This window comes from Aedes albopictus, chromosome 2, assembly GCF_035046485.1.
Source record: "Aedes albopictus strain Foshan chromosome 2, AalbF5, whole genome shotgun sequence".
Classification (NCBI taxonomy): Eukaryota; Metazoa; Arthropoda; class Insecta; order Diptera; family Culicidae; genus Aedes; species Aedes albopictus.
The window spans coordinates 24,732,967-24,758,852 of NC_085137.1; the positions used below are offsets into that span (position 1 = coordinate 24,732,967).

At 39.9% G+C, this 25,886-nt stretch overlaps 1 protein-coding gene across 1 annotated transcript in view; it reads left to right on the top strand.

The window, feature by feature from the left end:
* The first annotated feature begins 10,640 nt into the window (after nt 1-10,640).
* LOC109429643 (clavesin-1) overlaps nt 10,641-25,886 on the top strand; it is a 29,152-nt gene continuing 13,906 nt past the window's right edge. Inside the window, exon 1 of the mRNA XM_029863972.2 lies at nt 10,641-11,017. Within this exon, the coding sequence (XP_029719832.2) occupies nt 10,787-11,017 (231 nt within the window). The 5' untranslated portion in view covers nt 10,641-10,786. The remainder of the gene's footprint in view (nt 11,018-25,886) is intronic.

Sequence of the window (25,886 nt, forward strand, 5' to 3'; positions counted from 1 at the left end):
AATGCCGCGAAAACAACGTGCCCACACATCACTTGTTCATCGATTTCAAATCGACGTATGATACAATCGATCGAGAACAGCTATGTCAGATTATGCACGAATACGGATTCCCGGATAAACTGATACGATTGATCAAGGCGACGATGGATCGAGTGATGTGCGTAGTTCGAGTATCGAGGCGAATCGGATTACCGCGCCCGCCACCCCGAATTTATATCGACGGTGATGAAATCGAGGCGGTTGAAGAATTCGTGTACTTGGGCTCACTGGTGACCGCCGACAACGACACCAGCAGAGAAATTCAGAGGCGCATTGTGGCAGGAAATCGTGCTTACTTTGGACTCCGTAGAACTCTACGATCGAATAAAGTTCGCCGTAACACGAAGTTATCTATCTACAAAACGCTGATTAGACTGGTCGTCCTCTATGGGCACGAAACATGGACCCTACGTGCAGAGGACCAACGCGCCCTTGGAGTTTTCGAACGGAAGGTGTTGCGTACCATTTACGGCGGAGTGCAGACTGAAGACGGGACTTGGAGAAGGCGAATGAACCACGAGCTGCATCAGCTGCTGAGAGAACCAACCATCGTCCATACCGTGAAGATCGGGAGGCTACGGTGGGCGGGTCACGTCATCAGGATGTTGGATAGCAACCCGACTAAAATGGTTCTCGAGAGTCATTCGACCGATACAAGAAGACGTGGAGCGTAGCGAGCTAGGTGGGTCGACCAAGGACGATCTGCGGATCCTACGCAGAGTGCGGAACTGGAGACAAACAGTCATGGACCGAGTGGAATGGAGACGGCTACTATGTACAGCAGAGATCACCCAGGCCTTAGCCTGATCGGTAAGGTAAGTAATAAGCAACATGAAGACAGAGAGCAACATGAAATTGTAAAATGTAGTTTCAAATGTATTTGGCTTCGTTATATCTAATGTCGCATGAGCCTACAAATACACAAATAAGTAAAAAAATAAACAAAGGCTCCATTATTTTTTTTTCCTTGGATAATTGACCATTGAAACTTACTTGGACCCCGGGAGTCAATTGCTCCGACCCAGCAGAGGGGGACGGGTCTAAGCCTCAAGCAGCTGATCTGAGCCGCTTGAGGAAGATTACAAGTGGTAGTCGAAATACGCATATCTGTTAAAGGATAATCAAAATAGGGCGGGATTAAAAGGTACAAAACTGGTTACACTCATTCGAAGAGGGTATTCTGCTTAGAGGGTTCGAAAAGTCGGTACAAAAAACATTTTTTATTAAATTGGGTTGCACCTGTATTGTTCTATGAACTGCGGGGTGGGCGTCTTACCCCGTTCGAGGTGGTCGCATTTACTTCGCATGGGTAGATTTCATTTATGAGGCTAGTTTCTAACGAAATGTTTTGCTAATTTCAATCCCGCTCGTCTTATGTTTTGATAACATTCCTGGTAAGTTATGAACGGGTTATTTATTTGGTTTTAAACGTTTTTCCGAATCAAAATCCTTAAGGTTATATGCGACTAATTTAAATCATATACATCATCATGAAACAAAATCTTTGTTTTATTTGTTTGTTTTGAAAATCTCAATGTAAACATTGCACAAAATGGTTCGCCTGATTCAAGTTAGACGTTATTTTAGCTTCACAATATGATGCCCCAATCTCCCATACCAAAAATCAATTGCAATATTGTTACCGTTCGGTAACACCATAAATGGATAACTGAAATTGAGGAAGACTACAAATGCCGGCACCGCTCAAACGTCATATTTTCCGTAAGAGTAAGCAGGCCAGCAGAAATTCGTGCAGTGGCGATAGGGAATCCCGTTGACCTTTCCGGAGCATACTATTCTTCTTACCCACGTCAATTGGTATGGCACCATACCACAACATTCGATTCCAGCATAGATCCAACTAAAGTGCAAAACAATGATCGTAGGCAAAATGGGTCTCTGAATTCATCGTTAATTTTGAAGATAAATCCCAATCGTTGATTCACCTTAGATACTATTTTGTGCAGGTGTATTCGAAAGGTGAGAGAGATGTCCAAAAAGATAGCCAGGTCACGTATATTATGAACACGTTCCAGTTTCTTTAAACTAGAAAGTGTGATTACATTACGATTGTACTCAATAGGTTTAAGATTTCGATGGAAGGATATGACGTTGCACCCTGCATGACCCCTAATTCATGGTGTGATGCGGCTTTATGCTTACCGTGCCTAGGACTGAATGGCTAGGGGGGTCTAATAAAAACCTAACCGCTAACGGAGCCTCCACAGTATGTAGCCCTTATTGCGCTAACCGGAGCAATGGTGCAGTGGACCTTGTGTTTCTCCGAGACAATCAGCTGCCCTTCTTTAGTCTCACTTGAGGCTAAATAAGAGAGAGGCCAGGATGAACCTGCCTACGGCAGAAAATCCCAGAATAAAAAAGATAAAAAAAAAGCTAAATAGAGCGGGATTATGAAGATGTTGTTAATTAGTTTAAATTTTCACCTATATGGTTTCGCATTATGCGATTTACACAGTGTATTCTTTGTATCCTCGCCTTTGGTGTTTTCCAATTGATACCGATTTGGTTTTATTGTTGCTGTTCTTTGTTGTGCTGTTGTTGCGAAGAGTTCAATCTTACCTAGTTTGGGTAGTGGTAACGGTTAGAATAGCTCAGATCAATCTTCAGCATAAAAGAACAGCAACGATCAATCTTTGCAGATTTATGCAAAATGGTACAGCCCAAGTGGCCTTGGTACAAGAACCTTACTTTCATAAGGGGAATTTCTATCTAGGAAACATTGTGAATCTGGTTTTTGCTACTTTCAGTAAACATGAAATGGCAAACTCGCGTGTCATGCCTCGAGCCTGTGTGCTTGTCAACAACGCAATAGTTGCTACACTCATCTCTGAACTAACCACCAGGGATGTATGTGCTATCACAATTGATGTATCTGTTGGAAACCTCAACAGGAAATACGTATATTGTTCGGTGCATTTACCGCATGATGAACCATCCCCTACGGATGCTTTCAAACAAGTCATCGCATACTGCACTTCAAAAGGCTTTCCGCTAATTGTTGGCAGTGATGCTAATGCTCACCATATCATCTGGGGCAGCTCAGACATTAACTTGAGAGGCTCCAGTTTGATGGAATACTTAAGTAGTACAGATCTCGGAACAGATCTTGCATTACTTAACATAGGCAACCGCCCAACCTTCATGGTATCTGCTAGAGAGGAAGTGTTAGATATAACGCTTTGCTCTAGCAGAATTAGTCACGAGCTGACCAATTGGCATTTGTCAGATGAGGAATCTTTATCTCACCATCGCTATATCTTTTTTGAACATTTAAATGTTACTTCGCAAACATTGCGTTTCAGGAATCCTCGGTCAACAAACTGGGATCTTTTTACTGATTTGGTTGCGGCCAAATTTCATGGATACTCACCATGCATTGACACTCCAAGTGATTTAGATGATGCCGTTGATACTACAACGACCTTCGTCATGGAAGCTTTTGAAGAAGCATGCCCTCTACGGTCTGTGAAGATCACAAGAGGAACCCCTTGGTGGAACTCTGATCTGGCGAAACTCAGGAAACAATGTAGAAAGAGTTGGAACAGACGACGTTCGGCTGGTTCGGAGGCTTTCATGGCTCGCAAGGCCTACCAGAAAGCTCTTGGGTCTGCTGAACGATCCGGCTGGAAACACCTTTGTACAAATGTTTAATCCTTAACTATTATGAAGCTTTGTAAACAGTAAACGGAACGAAAATGGTTTGGTTGTTGACATGTTTCTGAAAGACAATAATGCCCGATTACAGGAAAAATGCGCCCTAGTCGCTATACGCACTTTAAAAGTGCTTTCAACAACACTACACCTGCATTTAATAACTAGGTTTCGAGTGTACCATTTCTAGGTTGCCACCTTGTATTACAAAACCACTTAAATCAAAATTCTGAAACTTGGGTGTAGATTTGGTTTTCAGAAGCAGGAACTGTCAACTTAAGTCATTATTAGGATCAACAAAAGATAAAATATGTGATTTAAACAAAGCGGGAATTCACAAGATAACATGTCCACATTGCAATAAAATCTACATTTTTTTTTCCAAATTTAGGTGTGCATTGACCGCAACAATGATATATCGATTAAAACGTTACCCAGTAAACCACATATCGTATAAGTAGGTTCACTTCGAATCGCATTTCCTTGGATTTAAAATCATAATCGTTTAAAATGCTAAATCTTGTAGCAACAACGATAACACAGTTTGTATATAAATTATCATTGCGATTGATTTATGATCGTTCAAATTGAAATTAAAATAAGTCATATATAACGCAATTCGTATTCGCTTTGAATGGTATCGACTGAACGGATATATAAAATATCGAACTAAATCACATTGACATAGTCATCCGACCCTTTCACCACCACTGGACCGCCACCATCGGATCGTCGCATATTTCTTATTACAATGCCAGTACTTACATTTTTTCTGTATCTACTGATGTTTCCATGCATCCCAAAAGCACTCACCATCCGATTCACTCTTTTAACCCTTCTTACACGCCTTCAATATAACTTAAACACTGGGACGGGCCATGTTCCCATTGAGCTGCTGAAATTAATTTGAAACACTGTCGCGGTGCAAAACCATCGCCCATCCGCCCCGAAAATAACGGTGCGCAAATATTTTAAACGGTATCTTCACCCGGCCAATCGATAAAACTTGATCCGTATCCACACTAAACGTCTAAGAATGGAATTCCCGCTCCGGCACCAGATTCTCACTTTGCAAATAATGCTACCCAACCCATCTATCCCGGAGGATGTTTTTTTTTTCACTAGCGCGAGGCGTTGTGCCGTGATTCGGGACACATCCAACGATTTCTTCCTTAGCCGGTGACCATCAAACGAAGCACTGATTTGACCGCTGGCACTTCTTTCACTATAACGCAAGTATTCAATCCAGAATAATAAATTTTCTAATTTTTAACAACATTTTTCCGCGACGACGACGGCGACCGAGCGATGCGAAGGTTGTAAACATTACTAGCTGTAAATAGCGCCAACTGGAGTTCGCTACATGTTGTATAATCTGACAGATCTCAATATGATATATCAGAACAAATAAATATTGAACGGAATCGTAAGGACTTAGGAAGATTTGCTACCCAGTCTTCATACCAGTATGTATGGGAAAGTGACAAAGCAGTATCACAGCAAGAAAGTTAAGTTTATATTGGCATAAATGCCAACATCATTTCAAGAGCAGTTAGTTGGTGCAGTGGTATAGTATCAGACTCATGATCTCGAGGTTCTGTGTTCGAGGCTGGTTTTCAACTTTTTTTGGTCGATATTTTGTAACTTCGTATAACTAATCACACAAAGTCCTTTTTGGTCGTTTAAATCGTTTGATTGAGATGTCGTATTTCTGATCATAGGAAATCGAAAACAGTCGCCTGAAGTATGTATATCGCCTCCACTTTGGTGCGTATATAGCAGTTTTGTGCACTTTATACGATTGATTTGGTTTCTATATGGTGATGCTTATCGAAAATTATACAGTCCAAAATGTTAACTGGGTAGGCGACCCCCCATTTTTTTGAAGGTATCCAAACCAAACACAAGTTCTTCACGCTGTCAAAACTACTCTTTGTTGATTTTTACGCCACTTAGTCCGGCATTTCATCCCAAATTTTTACCAAACGTTTTTTGAAGGTATCTCAACCCAAGTTCTTTACGTCGCCCAGGTTCCCTAGCATGTATCCCCAAATACAAAAATCCAGTGGGTACAAATCGGGAGACGAAGCCGGCTATTCCGATGAGTTAAACAACCACTGCCTTATGCTTCGGTATCCGAGCAGAGGAGAATATCAAAATAATAACAACTGAATCACAAAACCTGTTTTTATATCTTAGTTAGTTATTAATAACTTATTGAGGAATAGCTTTTCCATAACAGGTTTTGTTAGGCAATCTTATTTTGTTATGATCCTGCGAAGTTTTCAAATAGATTTCAATGCAATTTGGAATTTTTTTCTTTCGCCAAAAGATTGTTTGAATCAACAACTGTATGTTATGGCATTCAAGCTGTTTACCGTCATTGGAAACCCGCTATTGCATCTTGCCCCGATGTACCTTATAGTGGGCTATGTCCTTCAGGTATCAGAAGGCCGGCTCCAGAGGCACGTTGTCCTCCATTTGGGACATTTGTGCCATCGCCAAAATAACAGCCTATTTCATCATCTCAGGAAAAGGAAGAAAAAAGGATTTGGGTGGGGATAGGGACAGGTAGGGAAATAGGAAAATACCCTGGAAGAGGGTACTAACGCACAAGCGTACCACAATGGGTTCAAACAGCGCCCTGAAAAGGGCACTGTAATTACACATAAAGCGAAAGAGAACCTATAGCTCTTTACCACAGCGGCTTAAGAACAACAGAATATCCTGAAGATTCAGGTTTCTGAAGTCCGTTTCACTTAATAAGTGTTTACCGAATACTCGGAAACGCAGTTGCGCAAAAACTGGACAGTTACATATCAAATGATACGAAGTTCCATAATCGGATTCACAACTATCACATGCAAATGAATCAGCTTGCTGAATATTCTCCATGTGATAGCTGAGTCGGCAGTGGCCAGTCAACGCTTTGACCAGAATGCTGCAATTCTGCTTTGACAGATTTGTAAGATACTACCCTCGGGGATGGCTTTTTTTTTACGACATGACTCCAAACTATTCCAGTATTGTCTGTGTTGAGTAGCAGCCCAGGTGTGAATCTGAAGCTTTACCCAACACTTCGATATCGGAATAGCTGGCTCAGGGCCAATGAGGTCATGTGATGCTCCAGTGCGAGCTAGCTCATCAGCCAATTCATTTCCAGCGATGGAAGAATGGCTAGGTACCCATACGGGGTGATACACAAATTATGTCACGCCAAAATCGGCCTTTTCCAACCCCCCCTCCCCCCTATGTCACACTTTTTGTATGGGACCTCAATATTTTTTGTAAGAGCCGTCACGCTCTGCAGAACCCCCCCTCTCCCTAAAAGCGTGACGTAATTTGTGTACGGCCCTACAAGGTGAACAGCGTTTGCTGAATTCAGCTCTTCGATTTGAGTTCGACAAGCGATAACTACCTTCGACCTAGAGTTGGCCGAAGCAAGTGCTTTAATAGCAGCCTGGCTATCTGAACAGAAGTATATTACTTTACCCATTACGTGCTGCAGAAGCGCTGATTGCACTCCGCATATAAGAGCGAAGATTTCGGCCTGAAAAACGGTGCAGTGTCTACCAAGTGAGTAAGACTGATACAGCCGTAGCTCACGAGAATAAACACCAGCACCTGCTCGACCTTCGAGAAGGGAGCCATCAGTGTAACATACGATGCCGTCTGAAATACTTCTTTCCAGATAACCAAATGTCCACTCTTCCCGGGAAGGGAATTTCGTGGAAAATGTCCTATATGGAAAATTACAAGCAATTGTAAGATCACTTGGAGCAAGGACAACTTTGTCCCAATTCACCAAAAGTGAAAACAACGAGGTGTGTGTTGATGTGTGGTTCACAGGAGTTTCCTCTAGTAGACCGAGTACCCGTAGACGGTAAGTGCAAGAAAGTGCTTCTTGTCTGAGATGAATGTGTAGTGGGGCAACTTCAAAGAGAACTTCGAGCGCTGCCGTGGGAGTTGAAGAGAACGCTCCAGACATCGCCATTAAGCACATCCTTTGGAGATGGCCTAATTTTGATTGGACCATTCTCACTTCGCCCTTTTGCCACCACACAAGACATCCACAAGCCAATATTGGCCAAACCACAGTTGTGTAAATCCATTTGATATACTTGGGTTTTAGACCCCAAGTAGTACCAAAAGTACGCCAGCATTGCCCGAAGGCCATACAAGCTTTCTTGATTCTGAATTCAATGTGAGGTGTCCAGGAAAGCTTGGAATTAAGAATGACTCCAACGTAATTTACCTGTTCATTCACATCGATTTCAGAATCAAAGCGACGCAAGGGTCGAACGTCATTACGGTTTCGCCTTTCCGTGAAAAGAACAATAGATGTTTTACTCGGATTAACCGAAAGGCCATATTGGCGCTGTGGTAAAGAGCTATAGGTTCTCTTTCGCTTTATGTGTAATTACAGTGCCCTTTTCAGGGCGCTGTTTGAACCCATTGTGGTACGCTTGTGCGTTAGTACCCTCTTCCAGGGTATTTTTCCTATTTCCCTACCTGTCCCTATCCCCATCCAAATCCTTTTTTCTTCCTTTTCCTGAGATGATGAAATAGGCTGTTATTTTGGCGATGGCACAAATGTCCCAAATGGAGGACAACGTGCCTCTGGAGCCGGCCTTCTGATACCTGAAGGACATAGCCCACTATAAGGTACATCGGGGCAAGATGCAATAGCGGGTTAACATGATGTTTTCCAATGACGGTAAACAGCTTGAATGCCATAACATACAGTTGTTGATTCAAACAATCTTTTGGCGAAAGAAAAAAATTCCAAATTGCATTGAAATCTATTTGAAAACTTCGCAGGATCATAACAAAATAAGATTGCCTAACAAAACCTGTTATGGAAAAGCTATTCCTCAATAAGTTATTAATAACTAACTAAGATATAAAAACAGGTTTTGTGATTCAGTTGTTATTATTTTGATATTCTCCTCTGCTCGGATACCGAAGCATAAGGCAGTGGTTGTTTAACTCATCGGAATAGCCGGCTTCGTCTCCCGATTTGTACCCACTGGATTTTTGTATTTGGGGATACATGCTAGGGAACCTGGGCGACGTAAAGAACTTGGGTTGAGATACCTTCAAAAAACGTTTGGTAAAAATTTGGGATGAAATGCCGGACTAAGTGGCGTAAAAATCAACAAAGAGTAGTTTTGACAGCGTGAAGAACTTGTGTTTGGTTTGGATACCTTCAAAAAAATGGGGGGTCGCCTAACGTTTTAATCGATATATCATTGTTGCGGTCAATGCACACCTAAATTTGGAAAAAAAAAAATGTAGATTTTATTGCAATGTGGACATGTTATCTTGTGAATTCCCGCTTTGTTTAAATCACATATTTTATCTTTTGTTGATCCTAATAATGACTTAAGTTGACAGTTCCTGCTTCTGAAAACCAAATCTACACCCAAGTTTCAGAATTTTGATTTAAGTGGTTTTGTAATACAAGGTGGCAACGTAGAAATGGTACACTCGAAACCTGGTTATTAAATGCAGGTGTAGTGTTGTTGAAAGCACTTTTAAAGTGCGTATAGCGTCTAGGGCGCATTTTTCCTGTAATCGGGCATTATTGTCTTTCAGAAACATGTCAACAACCAAACCATTTTCGTTCCGTTTACTGTTTACAAAGCTTCATAATAGTTAAGGATTACTGCCAAAATTACTTTGAATACGCAACGTGTAATACGAAGCGCTTTGGACCTAATTCGCTTAAATTTTATCAATCAAGCATTTCCCATATCAAGTATTGATATCATTTACCAATCTGGTGAAAAAGGTCACTGCTTCATCGATGCTCTCAGTAGTTTGGATTAAATCTCCAATCTACACGAAGCAGAGTTTCATTCAATTCATCATAGTCAGCTTTCCAGAAATTAAATCTGTTTTCATCAAACAACTGGTCGTATTCCAAAGGGTTCTGCAAATTAACTACAACTTGCAATGGAGGATGACATCGATATTGGCGAAGCACTGAAATTGCACGTAATATCATCCATTTGAGGTGATCCAAAAATAAATGTAGAATTATGCTAAGTTAAAATACAAAATTAAAAAAAATGTGGTCCAAAACTTCATGAGCAAATTATTACATATAAATAAAACGAAGGGTCGAATGCTGTTGCCCGCAGCCACTCCGCTCGCAGCAACAAACAAAGGATTCATTATTTATTGCATCACTATCAATAACCTTGATGTGAGCTGACAGAACGATGTTTTCAAAATCAGCATAAACAACTTCGCAACGTTTTGATGTCGTTTTAAATTAAAACCGAGAAAATATGACAATAAACTTTACTTTCCCCTGTTGATAACGAACAGGTGAGAACAAATACGAGAAGCGCAGGAATCTAAAAATATAGGCTACATGCCATTCGACGTCACTTCCAGTAGGATATCTCAATTGAACTTCAGACTCCTCATCACAACTCTTGACAATTGGTACTTGATTGTCCACGTAGGTGCTCACCTGGGACTTCCCCACTCCTTCCAGGAAAGGTAAGGTTTGATCATACCAATCCATATTGCTGGTGTTCAAGAATATCGCTGTATTGGAAGGCTAATGACTATAAAGTAGCCCCGTGCGTCTGAGCGGTCCGTACTGATAACGAATATCTTACCAATGCGATGGCGACTTGAGTTATCAGCTGCTAATGCTTTGTTTCGATTGATGCTAGAATGTGCGATTGAGTCAAGGTAACTTGTCGCTCTAAAGGGGTATTCATGGGACAAGTAGGGGTGAGCTGGTAACCCTATCCTCAAAGCAGAAAAACACATACGACTTTTCCCTGTCCAGAGCAATGGGTTCGCGCCAGGCAGGCTTATGACGATTGTTGCGAATCAGCGTCTTATTATCAGGGGAAAAAAGCGTTTCTTGGTGATTGATAGGAACCCACGAGCTGTAATTGATGGAATCGTAACGCTATCACGAACAGTCTTGCACTTGACGCGTCGCGAAACGGTCCACCTTGCCCACTTTAATTAGTACCGAAAGCATCGATTTCGATTTTTGTTAAAGTTTCCAAGTTCAGTGGAAAAAAGTTTCATAAAATTTATAAAAATGAGTCTCGATCTCGAACCATTCGATATTGACACGTCTCGGCCGACTCCGGAGTTGCTCGACATTGCCCATCGAGAACTGCGAGAAACTCCGGAACTGAGAGCTGCGTCCATCGAGGAACTTCGGCGACTGCTACACAACGCTACGGATCTGCACTATCGCGACGATGACGATTTTCTGCTGATCTTCCTCAGACCGTGCCACTTCTATCCGGAAAGTGCGTTGAAAATGGTAAGTTTCGATGGGAATGTTTTGGTAGCGAATTTCGCGCGAAAATTCCATCTCCAAACCCACCGTGCAAAACGTTAGTAAAAGTGTTCAAATATTTTCATGTTCTGTTTTGGTTCAACTCGTTTCGCTAGTAGGCAGATGAGTTCATTTTCTGGGGTAGCAAAACAAATGGCAAAATAGAACGGGTTGTGTTTCGAAATCACGCCATTATCAGTACAAAGTGGTACCATTTCGGCAGACAGGAAGCCACGAGTGAGATGATTTGTTTTGGCCAAATGTGTCGCGTGTGGAGCAGATTAAGCTATTCATGCTGACCTTTGAACGCTCGAAATGGGATGCGAAGTAACATTGTAATCAGAATGGACCATTAACCTTCAGTTAAAGGGCTAGTTCACAATAATATTATGGAAGGAAACACTTTGGATGTACAAATAACATTTTGTCACCCAAATGACGCATTCTGAAGTGGAAAATTGATAAGTATAGACTAGTCAGGTTGGCATAACTTTGGCTTATCGTTAATAGAATCGATATGGTTTCAAGAAGCGATGATGTGATTCATTTCGGTTTTTACTAACTCAGATGTTTTTCGAATGCAGAACTTATTTTACTAGGGTCTGGGACCATTTAGTCTATAGTCTATTTACCATCTATTGATTCTGGCCGATCGGAAATAAGTTGGAATTATATTTTCAATCAGCCGTATCTCTGCGCTGGCTTAACCGATTTTCAATTTGTTTTTTTTTTTCAACTATTATGTGGTTCAATATTCCAATTTCAGACAATTAAACATTTAATATTATTTAGGGTACCGTCAAATGGGCTTACTTGCAACACTTTTTGACTTTGAAGCAATATCATAGAAAATATAAGCATTTGAACCATAGGGGAGACTGAGGAGACTTGATCCCTGGGGAGACTTGTTTCCCCCATATTTGCTCGGAATCAAAAACATTTTTCTTCTAGCATATTTTTTTCAAAACTACTCCTGGACAAACGACTATGTTTTGGCTACAAGTGATTTCGATTGTACATTGCATTATTTTTTAACGGCTGATGATTTGTTTTCAGTCCTTCAGAAATCTTTTGGGCGATTCCAAAAAATCACAATAACTTTGTGAAAATTGAACCAAATAGTGTCAACATTTCACAGTACATAGTTTAAATAAAATACTTTCAAACTTATTTATCCAAATAAGGCTGTTGTTAACATATTTAAATTAATTCAGCTTAGTATACACAACAGTGACATGGGGAGACTTGATCCCTCGAGGATTACACGCACATTATACATGTGAAAAATAAAATTCTATTCGGAAGCTTCTATTTACTTGGAATTCTAGTCTATTCAACGATAAAATTTGTCAGATAATTATAACTTTAGTACAAACAAAAAAAATGGGGATTAAGTCTCCCCATTTTGAAAATACGGCATATCCTTAACAATTTAAGGAAATCTTACAATTTCAAACACTCCATATTTATCGAAAATACAAGAAAACTCGAAAAGAAAATGAATAGGTAGACTCTGGAATGATTTTCCCTTTCAATAAACCATGTGCTGAAAGGGGGATCAAGTGTCACCCATTTTTGAAAAATACATCATAAGCCATGCCTCCATAAAAACACAGTTTTGAAAACTTTAACAATAATATAAAGGCCTTCTGCTGTGTAATAATTTGCAATACATGTTTACCTGCCATTTTGTACGGAAATCGGATCTAGTTTTGGGTTTTTTCTTAAAGTTTCAGGTAAATTAAGAAAAAGGGATCAAGTCTCCCCAGTCTTCCCTACTGTAAAGCATCGTGTACACTAATTATCACGAGTAGAACACTATGCAGCACTTGATTTACCTAAATACTTTGCCACCTAATCCGGAGGTCGAAATACATGCTTGTTGCAAGTTACCCCATCTGTGGGGTAACTTGCAACACGTGACATGAAGCTTTGTAAGCAACCACTTAACTTCACTGACATTCTACTACTTGGTCATACTAGGAGTTTTTGATGTAATGCATGAAAAAATGATTGAAAAGATGTACACTAACCAGCTGAAATATGATTTTTCATGAAAGGGTTGGTAGTTATTATAAGCGAGTGTATATCGTTTCACAGTAGGTCTCACGTCACTCAAATATAACATACACAGCAAAAAAAAAATATGAAAATTAAACAGCACGTAAATTGAAGATCGAGTGAAAATTGTGACAGAAATGCTGTAAACCATGTGCATTTGGTGTCAGCCAAGCAGCCCGCTAAGATATAAACCAACCAGGCGGCTTGTTTACAGATTTAAGGCATATTCGATTGAAATTTACATGCATTTGCTATAAATCATGCCAGTAACTCTCTGCGGTCGCTCTGCTTGTATATATATGTGTACCGTCGTGCGGGGCTTCTTTATACACTTTTTTAAGGTCTTTCAACTTTATGACATTATAACTCCCAGAGTAGTGAATGGATTTCCACAATTTTTACACAAAATTTGTACTAAATTCATCAATAAACAAAAAAGTTGTCCATACAGGCATCGGACACATCTCATATAGAACCGGAGGGAGCTACTTTGGACATTCATAATTGAAACAAAACTGCAGTTAAGATTCCAGGTTTATTTGGAATACTACTTTGGGGCTGTCCATAAACCACGTGGTCATGAAGGGGGGGGGGGGGGTGGGGGGGGGTGTTCGGCCAATGACCAATGTATGGACGAATGACCACGCGGGGGGAGGGGGGGGGGGGGGTTGAAAAGTCCCAAAAAAATGACCACGTGGTTTATGGACAGCCCCTTTGTACCAATATCATACATGATTTCAAAAAATATATGCGTTTTTAGGTGGTTCTGTGCTACCTTTGGTATTATGAGCAGCGTGATATTGTAATATAGACAGCCTTTAAAATGGGACCATCAATCCTTTATTTAGGTGAAACGGTAGTTCATAATGTATATACATTACAAATAACCGATTGTATATGCTACGTTGATAATTCTTGAACGAATTGATCAACCCTTTGAAATTTATGAACTGTAGAAACAATGCTTACAGAGCAAATGTTCTGATACGTTATGTATATATTTATGATTTATTCGATGTTTTCTCGCCTCCTGACAAGCAATAAAGGGTTTGTTTGAAAAACAGTTTCAACCAAATGAAGGGGAAAATATTGCGTCATAATAGTCCCAAAGACATCAAACAGATTTGAACCATATTTTGAATTAAAAAAAAACCCATATTCAATAGTGTCCAAAGTAGCCCCGCCCGCATTTCAAAAGTAGCCCCGCACGACGGCATATAAATATGAATCTCGTGACTCAGTACAAGTTACAAAATGCTTACATTGCTTAACATTGCGTAATTTATTAAAATGCAGAGTGAGTAATCGTTAGATAATTTTCAGTTTGAATTGGTGTTTGGCTACTTCATCTTAAATAACATGATTTAAACAACACCCATTCAACTTTGTAAATATCGTAGAAGTTAGTTTGAGCATTCAGCTGAAATTATTTGCTCTGTCTAGGTTCAGAAGTGATATAGGTGATTGTTAAGAACGCCCCTAAAATGAATTAAACTTTCAACAAGGTGAACCATGAAAAGATTTTCAAAATTTGGCAGTCCTTAACAATGTTTGAAAGTCTCGTTCAAAAAAAAATGTCAAATTGAGTCAATTTTTGAAAATGATGTAGTTAATAAATGATCCATTTCTATCAAAAATATCGTGTAACGAAAATAAATAAAAAATGGTTATTTCAACTGTTGCAAGCTACCCCATAGTGGTTGTCAAATCTGATGATGATGTTTTACATTACACAGTACGAACAAAACCTGTAAAATTATGACGGATCGTTACATTCGACCCCGTCATATATAACGGAAGTTTCTGTGCTATCCTAGATTTACTCTGTCGATGATTGTTGAAAAAAAAAGAAACATAACATTTGGATTCGAACGGGATTTGGGCTTCTCATTAATGTTTAGATTTCTGTGATAATCCACTGAATCGTTTCACACTATTTAAACTTATTTTGTTTATCTGTTGTGCATCCGACGCCCCTGTCAAGAACTCAATCGAAATTGTGTACGCTAGCCGTAGCGAAGTCATGTGCGAAATTCGACTGTGATAACTTCTCGTGTTGGTGTCGGAATGGTGCTTTGCAGCAAGAAAGTGCACGATATTGAAACGTCGACTACTTTTATAGCGTAGTGTCCCGGAAGAAGTTTCTACGCCATGCTGAAGTTCTAGATTCTTTTTTTTTGGCCTTTTGCCGCTGTCGATGGATGTGAGCATTGACTGATGGTGTTGACATATGGCGTAGATGTGGCAAACTTCTCTTTTCATGTAACGCAGGGTTACACGAACAACTATATTTTCAGATTCAGCTTCTGAAATGAGCTGTAGGTACTGAATCTAGATATGTCGAAATGGCATTTTCAGCACTGCTCACAACGTTTCTGTAAATTTCCATGAAGTTATGCTGAAAGATCTTATCTGGGCCATACTCCAGGCTTTTTCACAGTTTTTGCTGCAAATCAGGGTACGAAAAACGGATCACGCCGAAAAACAAACGCTTTGTCCTAAGCGGTGCATGTTGGTAACAAAGGCGCTTCGCAACAAACGCATGTCATCAGCTGAAATTTTCGACCCACATCATCGAATTCATAAGCATTTGGATGAATTAAGACTCTTGCAAACCTCACAGTCGAGTTTCAGTTGTACAAATTCGGGAGCGATCTCTGTCATTATCTGCTAACGAAAAAACAAAGCGTTGTTGCCGTTCCTTCTTTGTTGCGTACACTGCTGCAAATTAATAAAAAAAAGTTTATCCAAAAATATTCCATTTAATTGAAAAACTGTTTCTGTTATTTAAACGGTGTTCCAGCGCTTCAAAGCATTTTTCGATGCTGAAATTGTGATTCAAAGTCATGGAAAGGAAATGTTTAAAAATCAATCTACTAAGGCTGAGTAGTCCATCATCAGCATTGACAGTCATATTGTGTATTTTAGTCGAATTTCGACTACACTACGAAGTCACATACCGTCTACCCCCGTTGGTTGGACCGCATCTAATCTGAACACTTTTTAATTTGACCCCCGTTAATCTGCACATCGCTCAAATTAAAAATCGTTTGAACGTCAATCTGCTATTGGAACGAGGTGAAACGCAGAATCAAAACAAAACATCAAATAAGGCTGCTAGCAGTATGCTTTTCCGTCGTCCACAGTGTTGCTAAAAGTTCAAACTAAAAATAAATCCCGTTGGTTTTCATGAGGTGTCGTTCAAACCAACGGGGGTAGACGGTACAGCATTTCAGTAGTTCCTATTGTTGAACAAATTCAGATTACTAAAATGATACAATACTTTATCGAAACTAAGCGTCCCCAAAGTTTGGTAAGAATATTACGTTGGAGATTACTAAACGTTCGATAGTTTTTTTTATGAAATTCTGTAAATTTTTCCTAATCAGAAGGTCGTGATATTCGATCTTTTTGTGACAGTAAGTCTCGGTACTAAAAACAATTCGCTCTCGCTTGTAGAAGGCACAAACGCAAGCGTATTTCGAGGTTGGGATGAAAGAGAGATGGAATTGTTAAAATAGCAGTGTTCATTGTGTGGGCTCGGAATCAGATTGGCTTTCTATTCCACAGAATTGTTACCTGTTCTGTGGCTTAGTTGGTTAAAGCGACGTTCTAGCGAATACGGAGCCGTGGATTTGAATCCCACCCGAACGCGTTTTCATCTCTCAATCTGCCAATTCATCAACATTCAGTGTCCACTAATTTTCAAGTTTTTCCCCGTAAGTTTCGACGTACCGGCAAATTTGTATAAGCCTGTAAAGGGCACCATCAAGTCCCTCCCCCTCTTTGGGCACGGGTTTGGTCTATCCTGTGGTTACGAGCCCTTCCCAACATAATTTATTGTTCTATCATCGCCGCCATGCCAACTGCGACGCTCGAAGAGCAAGCGAAAGTGGTGGTTAAAATTTTGAGCACCGCTTGGGCAGAGCCGTAGCGTGGTCCCATGGCGTCCTTGGCAAGCATCCAGATTGGCGCCCCACAACAAAAGTACATTGTTAATTTGCAAAAAAATTGTAATTATTCATTTTCTTATTCAAAGTTTTCTTAAAAATATAGATTTTTGTGAAGAAACCTCGATTTTTTTTTATTTTTTTATATGCAGTATTTTTTATTCTTGTTTTTTTCTCTAGGAATTTCAATGGGAATCACCCAAATATTATTTCTCTTATACGAGTATAAGGACAATTACCTTTTGAATTTCAAGAATCTCACTAAGACCAGTAGAATAATTATAAAAAAAAACATATCATAAATGGTACATTTTTTTTTCAAGACATCTCACAGATTATTTTTTTATTATTTTATTCTTTCTGGTTGAACTGAATTTTGTTTTAAAAATACTTCATTCAGTTTCAGGAGTTTTCAGGAAAACCTCAAACGATCTAGTTTATCAATTTTTGGGAAATAGTTCAATTGGTTTTCCCTGTTTTTAGCAGAAATTTCCAATAAATTTACCAAAGGTTTCTTCTGAAGTTTAATCAAAATATTTCGCAGAAGATCCGTAAGCAATTTTTCCGTAATCATTAGACAAAGCATGGACAGGGACAAATGCCAGGAGGAACTCCTGGAGAAATTCCTATATGAGTTTTTGTTGCAATCTCTACAAGAATTCCTGCTGGACTGAAGAAAATTATGCAGGAATCTCTGAAGGAATTCTGCTGGAAATGCCTGAAAGAATTTGTGAAAAACCACTGGAAAAAATTCTTAAAAAATACTTGGAGGTATTTTTAAAGGAATCCCTGCAAAAGTTTCTTAAGGAATCTCTTGAGGATTAAAAAAACACTTAAGGCGAAACTGGATCCTTTTCCTCACTTTTTGGTTTTAGATTTTTTATCAAATAACGAAGCAATATTTTCAGAATCGATTTTTGTACACATGTAGAATATGAATCAAAGTATCTTCTGATTTTTTTTTTCAGGTGGAAGATGTTTTTCGTTTTTACAGAAACAATTTTTAAACAAAATTTCACTAAAAAATTCTGCAAAAACAAAAAACATTTCCACCTGGAAAATAATCAGGAGATACTTTGATCCATACTCTACATGTGTACGAAAACCGATTCTGAAAATATTGTTTCGTTATTTTATTAAAAATCAAAAATCAAAAAAATGAGGAAATGCATCCAGTTTCGTCTTAAGAAGGTTTTTGAAGAGATCCCTGTGAACTTTCTGAAGGAATCCATGGAAGATTTTCACAAGAGTTCTTTGGAAAAATTTTGTACAAAATCAATGGTAGATTTTCCAACGAAATACCTAGAGAAATTTCTGATTTTCAGGAGAAATTTATGAGAAAATTCATGAAAGTTTTTCTAGGAGAATTCTAGCAGAAATTTATGGTGCAATCTCAAGTGAACATGGAACAATTTCGAAAGGAATCAATGAAAGGTTTTCTAAGCGACAATAGAGTTTTCTTATTTCTAAAGGAATCTATGGAATACTTTCTGAAGGAAACTTTGGTCAAACTACTGAAACCATCTATGGCCGATTTTCTAAAAAAATATATATAAAAAATATTCAGTGGGGTTCCGATTTTGGCAACAAAATTTTTATTTTCAGTTGCCAAAAACGAAACCGTGCTAAAAACGGAATCTTTTTCGTCAACATTTTTTTACATTTCTCTGTTTGGAAATGATGACTTAATATGACTAGTTACCGTTATGGAACCAAACGACGATCTAACCCTGGAACAATTAGTTTGATCATATTTTCGTAGAGCAGTTTGTGGCCTCATCACACTGCTACAAATGAATGGATCTCTAAAATCAAATATCCTTATGCTTGTGGCAAGGAATATTTCTTACTTTTTTGAAACATAGTATAAATGCTATGTGAACTCTTTTCATAAATGTCCTTTGTGCAATTTATAACCGCATTAGTGACGTTAGAACGCCTGAAAAGCATTGTATCTATAATTATGTTGATTTTAGATATTAACTGCTTCCCAGAGACTTTACAGGTAATGTTTTTTGGAAATGTAGAATGACAAACAGAACAGTCAATAATACACTGTAGAAAATGTTGACGTTCAATGTTGCTTACAGTTGAGTAAGGCCTTAAAAACATGGCCTTGTTTGCCAGGAAAGAAGGTGTTAAAATTAACCCTCAAAGCCCCAGGACAAACTTCTTATTTTTAATCGTCTGATACTCAGGATCTGTAAAATATAAAAATAAGCGATTTTCACTATGATCGATGGGAAGAGTTGTACTTCATGTAAGAGTAGTTGCCAAACCGGAAGTCCATGTTTGAACCTGTTTTTGCACCGGAAATAAGTGTTTCCTGGTGCAATGTTTTAGCGATTCGTCTATGAATCTGGTATTTTATAATAATTCTGACATCTTTAACAACTTGAAATGGTAGGCCAACGCAAGAACACAATGCCGAGGCTGCTTTCTGGCATGAGTTGCGTCTGAAACTTGGTCCCAGGAGTGTACTTCCGGTAGGACTCCCTCAAACCCAATTTCGTGATCATAATCATTTTGCACCTGAAAAGATGATTTTAGAAGTTTGATGTCTATGAAGAATTTGTTTCGTATATTTGAGCCCTTCTTTTAAAAGTTTAAATCATGTGATTATTCTACCTAAAATTCAAACACGGGTCATACTTTTAACCAACGAGTTATAACTCGATCATTGCATACTTTTAGGCGTTTATCGGTTTCTGATCTAATTTAAAAAATTGATTCCAATTTGGAAAAGCACGATTCGCTAACAAACTAAAGGCCAGATTTAGATTCCACTTTGATTGATCTACCGAGAATCAACATCTAATTATTGAAAAAGTAGCCAAAAGGCAGCTGCAGAACATATCGCCAAACATAGCATCAGGGAACACTTATTTCCGGTGCAAAATCAGGTTCAAGCATGGACTTCCGGTTTGACAACTACCCTTGCATGAAGTACAACTCTTCCCATCGATCATAGTGAAGACCACTTATTTTTATGTTTTACAGATCCTGAGCATCAGTCGATTAAAAATAAAAAGTTTGTCCTGGGGCTCTGAGGGTTAAGTTGTAAAGCAAAGAGGCAGCATTTACGTTGTCGCAAAAATAGGATCATTCGTGAAAGATACAAACATGAAAATCATGAACAAAATCACCCAGTCTACACACGACCGCATACTATACAGAATGGGACAATATCAAAGATAAAATGACAGATATTTAATTGGTGTATGTCCGCATATGCATGATTCCGTTCAGCAATACTTGCAAACATTACGTCAGTTTTAAATTTTGAACCCAATCATAAAATTTCTTAAGGGAACAACAACTTTCTCGACCTAAACGAAATTTCTGATCTATCCTGTAACATGTTCTCATAATATGTGGATAATAATCACGAAATTTTATAGGAACTGCTGAAAAAATCCCATCTTGTGATATTTTGTGAAAACTCTGAAGAAGTTCTGGCAAAATTTCTGCAGGTGTTTCTGAAAAATGAATCTTGTGGATTTATTCTCATTCGCAGTGAAATTCATGTGTAAATTCATGTAAAAATTGATTGAATTCTCGAAAAGAGCCATACAGACTAAACGACACATAACAGAACAGTGAGCACTAAGTCGACAGAGACCAGTACTCAACATACATTTTGGTCGTATAGACTACTATTAACCCTCGACTGATCGCGCTGCTGTGTTTTGTACAACACGTTGAAATAATCTCGCTTTTTGTTCTCAGCATTAGCGTGGTGCTGACGGGGGTGGCCAACCACGCGAGTTACGGAAGGTTGACCAAATTTCAACTAAAAATGGAGCGGACCTAGTGTGATGGTTAGAACACGTGACTATCACGTTGAGGACATGGGATCGAATCCCACTCCCGATAAATTCTCAAAAATGTGAGTTCTTCCTTAGGAAGGGAAGTAAAGCGTGGGTCACGAGATGAACTAGCCTAGGGCTAAAAACTTCAACTAATGAAACTCAGCTACTTCTGTTTTTTTAGGTATGCCTATGGACATCGTGGTGAAACTTGTAAATTTTTTTAGAGCCCCGGATGAACTTATTCTAACACTTCCTTGATGAATTCTGTGAGGAATAAACAAGATTGTTTTTTTATATATTTCTTGATGTCTGGAGATATAAACAGAGCCAAACAATCAGCCAAAATGTATCACTATTAGACAAATAGTGAGGTCGTACCCTTAAAGATTATCAAATGATTCTCTAAAAGCAATTTTCCAGCAAATACTCTAAAGCAAAAGTACCTCCAGCGGACTGCTCTAACGAGAGGATAATTCGATAACGCCCCTGGACAAGATCACTTTCTACTGGACTGACAACCAATATTGACAACAATATGAACAGAAATACCGCGGGCTCATCGTTCTACCGTCGTCAAAAGTAGAAAAGAAAGCAGTATCGAAGCTATTAGTGTAAGAAAAATTATCATCCAATATAGCACGTACACGTTCTAGTCCTAGTGGACAAATGACTGACTACAAATGTGTGAGGAAGTGTATTTCAAAAATATACTTTATACTTCCTTTTGTAAAGGAAATTACCTTAACTTTGTTGGGCATAGAGTATCTTCGTGTCATAGAACACTAAGCTGCACTAAGCTGAGAAGCAGGCTTTGTCCTAGTTGGGACGTTGAGCCAAAGAAGAAAGATCTACTCGGTTTTGTGCACCCTGCACACAATAAACAGTTGGATATAATATAAAATTATATATGGACCCATATATCACGTATTTAGGATATGTGTGGCAAACTTAAATGGGCTGGTTCCTTTGTTCGAATGCCGGAATAGAATAAAATCGTTATTATTTCTTATTGATATAATACAAGTTGTCTAATAGAAGAATTATTTATCGATATTTGCTATATTTTTATTAGATTTAAAAATGTTGCCAAAAACGGAATCCTTTGTTGCCAAATTCGGGGGGTGCCAAAAACGGAACATGCCAAAAATGGAGCATGCCAAAAACGGAATCCCACTGTATATATAAATATACATAAAATTTTCCAGGAGAATCCCAGGAAAAAATGTGGCGAATCTATGGAAGAATATCTAATAAAATCCTTAGAAAAATTAAGAAAAATCAGGAGAAATCCTTTGACTAATTTCCGAATACATTTCTGGACATCTTCCTGAATTTCTTAAGAAAAAAAATAAATATTATAATGAATACGAAGAAAATCCTCGGAAGTAACCTCATGACATTTCTCCAAGCATTTCTTAATGAGACTGTTCAGGAGTTTTTAGAAACTTTCAATGGAATTTTGAAAGCATTTTATTTTTGCTTTGCTCATTACAACAACTAAAATAGTTTTTTAAAAATAAAATATGTAATAGATTAATTTCCATGTAACATCATGGTAAATGCTAAAAGTAAACTAGAGAAATCTGAATTTTTGTGAATACGGAAAAACGTAAATAAAAAAATATTATCAATCTCATATATGTACTGAAATCTTGATAACGGAGAAGAAAACATTAGCATCCTCCTGTTTTCTTCTTGCCCTAGGCCTTTTCAGCGCCCCTGTGAGGCTGGTGCCCTTGGCCGGGGCCAACCGGGCCAACCGCACGCTACGGCTCTGCGCGTGGGCACAGCCGTTCGGTAGCCCGAAAGCTCTTTTTTTTTTATTCAGTTGGTTTATTTAAGACTCTGCGTTTATCGAAAAACTTTACGGAGCCGAGTAACTTAAAAAAAATAATTGAAAATTATTTTAAAAAATCACTAATAATGAGTTCTTCGGGCACATTTCTTCCTGGGGGCAGTGCCGGAGCCTGAACTAGACCGGGATGCGGCATATTGGGCACGACGCTGAGCAGCTTGTGGGTTTGCCATCGCTTCCTGGATTGCTTTGGCTACTTCTTCCAGCGCTTCCAAACCTGCCTTCCGTCGCTTCTCCTTGTCTGAGATTGCTTCTGTTTCACAAACGGGACTTTCTTCCTGTACGTCTTCAATCGAATCTGTTTCCGCAATAACATCTTCTTCCAAAATTTCAATGATTTCCTCAACTACGTTTTCCGTTGGCCTTTCGATGCTTTCCTTTCCTGCCGATACTACGGCAGCGTACGAGGGGGTTGAAGAATGCTTCTGTTGTTTGTCCTGCTTACTCCGGGTCGCACGTTGAGGGCAGGAATCCCGCCGGTGTCCTACTTCCTGACACAAAAAGCATGTGTCCTTCAGGCCGCTGTAGAAAATCCTCGCTTTCCGATTTGTTACGTCGACCGACGGCGGTATCTCCTTTTCGACGTCGATGTATACACCGCGTATACCAGGGTACATGTGGTCCAACCCCAAGTCCGGCGGGAATTTTTCGCGAACCACAAGTTCAACTTTTCCGTACGACTCGAGCACCTGCGCCAAACTGTCATCGCTTAGCTCCGGTGGCAGGTCGAACACCCGTACGTAGTGCATATTGGAACCCGCTATACACATCCGTACCACCACCGAATCTCCATTTGTGAAACTGAACCTCCGTGGCTCTGAATTCTTTTTCAACGAATCCATCATTGCATCCTGGTTCTTGAATTTCACGAACAGTGAGCGGTCCCGGGCCGTTTTATAGGCACACTCCATAAGCAGTGGATCCGCGTCCAACTGCTTAATAAATTTGGCAATTTCTTCCCATGACGGTCGGGGGCTGCCGGGTGGGAATCGAAATTGTACTGTATTCACAGTCTCGTTCATTTCGATTATTTGTGCTGTTCCCGGCAACGCACAATGCACCAACGAGACAGGTCAAAGATAATGACCGACAAACAAAGCGCGCGCAAAAAAAAAAAAAAAGACCACGATTGCCTATTCAGCAGATGCTGGTGGCAAACCGAAACCAAGCAGCAAAGAGCACATTTGCTTGCGTCTGTACGCGACGGTCGCTGCGATAGAACTGAGCCCGAAACCTCATCGACATCATCTTTCGAACAACTCATCAAAGCACTATGAACCCTTCCGTGGACGCGATCGACAATGTAGCCTTCCGTGCCATCATATTTCGTCCAACAGGCGAGAATGAACCCCATACTATCGACATGGTGCCCGAAAGTGTGAAATAAACAGAAGAGATAAAACCGTCGTTGAACCTGTAACACCTAGCGAAACTACGCCGAACCAAAACAATAGCCGCAGCCTCAATCAAACCGCAGACGTCCAGAGCATCCATATCCACGACCTCAAAACTTCGAAACGGTTCCTCATTGACAATGGCGCTGACATCTCTGTCTTACTACCCACAACGAAGGAACGCTTCGAGCCAACGCCTCCAAGTAACTTTTCACCGCAAATGGTACCCAAGTTTATACCTACGGTACCAAACGTATCAGCATCGATCTTGGTTTGCGGGTATTTGTCATCGTCGATGTAAAATCACCTATCATCGGTGCCGACTTCCTCAATGGTTTTGACCTTCACGTGGATCTGCGGAGAAACAAGTTGATCGATAATGCACCCGGCTGGAGATCGAACACATTCGAGCAGTGAGTGGCCCAACCAGCACCACATTCAAAGCGAATTCCCCGTTTGCCGAAATCCTCGCCGAGTATCGAGACATTACCGTCCTCGACATGCAGCACAATGCCATGGTCTCGGAGAAATGAGCGAAAACGGAGAGCTGTTTGCAGAGTTTTGTGGCAACAATGATATGGTGATTGGGGGATCGCTCTTTCCTCATCGACCAGTGCACAAAGTGACGTGGGTTTCCCATGATGGCGTCACGGAAAATCAAATCGACTACATCTGCATTCTCCGAAAATGGAGACGGAGCCTTCTTGATGTGCGGAACAAACGTAGCGCCAACATTGCATCCGACCATCATCTCCTAATCGGCGAGATCCGACTGCGCATTATTACTAGGATCCATCGACAGGAGGAGAAAATCGGGCGCCGGTTCAACACAAGCCGACTGGAAGACGCTGCAGTGAAAAAGTCCTTCATAGAGGAGCTAGAGAACCGTGCCGCGAATATTCCAGAAGTTGGAAGCGTAGAAGATCGATGGAGCACTATCAATAATGCCTTCATCGCCACCGGCGAGAATAATTTGGGTAAGAAAGCAGTGGAGCACGGAGATAGCAGTGGATCACAGATGATACCTGGAGGAAGATAGAGGAGCGAAGGTACGCCAAAGCCGCGATAGAGCGAGCGAAAACACGAGGAGCCAAAGCGGTAGCCCATCAGCGCTATTCGAGAGTTCGAAGGTACGCTGCTGCCACCTGTATGCGTGAAGGTCCGATTTTTTAGCAAGGGGAAGCATAGGAAGTCAGTTTTCAAATGCATCTAAAAAATTCAAAACAATATTTAATTAAAAGCGGGTTAGTGTACGTGATGAGAAATTCAATTATCAAACTTTTTAGCATATAATTCTGAATAAAAAAGTTTTTTTCCCAGTTTAGGTACTGATTCAGCAGGGCTCATATAGCCGAGGCGGTAAACGCACGGGTATTCAGCATGACCATGCTGAGGGTGACGGGTTCGATTCCCGGTCGGTCCAGGATCTTTTCGTAAAGGAAATTTCCTTGACTTCCTTGGGCATAGAAGTATCTTCGTGCCTGCCACACGATATACGCATGCAAAATGGTCATTGGCAGAGGAAGCTCTCAGTTAATAACTGTGGAAGTGCTCATAGAACACTAAGCTGAGAAGCAGGCTTTGTCCCAGTGAGGACGTTACGCCACGAAGAGAGAGAGAGGTACTGATTCTGTAGAAAACGAAGATTCTTAACCTGTTCATCAATCCGTTTTTAATTAAATAATAATTTGAATGTTTTAGAAAGATTTGAAAATTGACTTCCTATGCTTCCCCATGTTAAAAAATCTGTGCTTCACGCACATGGTCAACTGTGGTAATTTG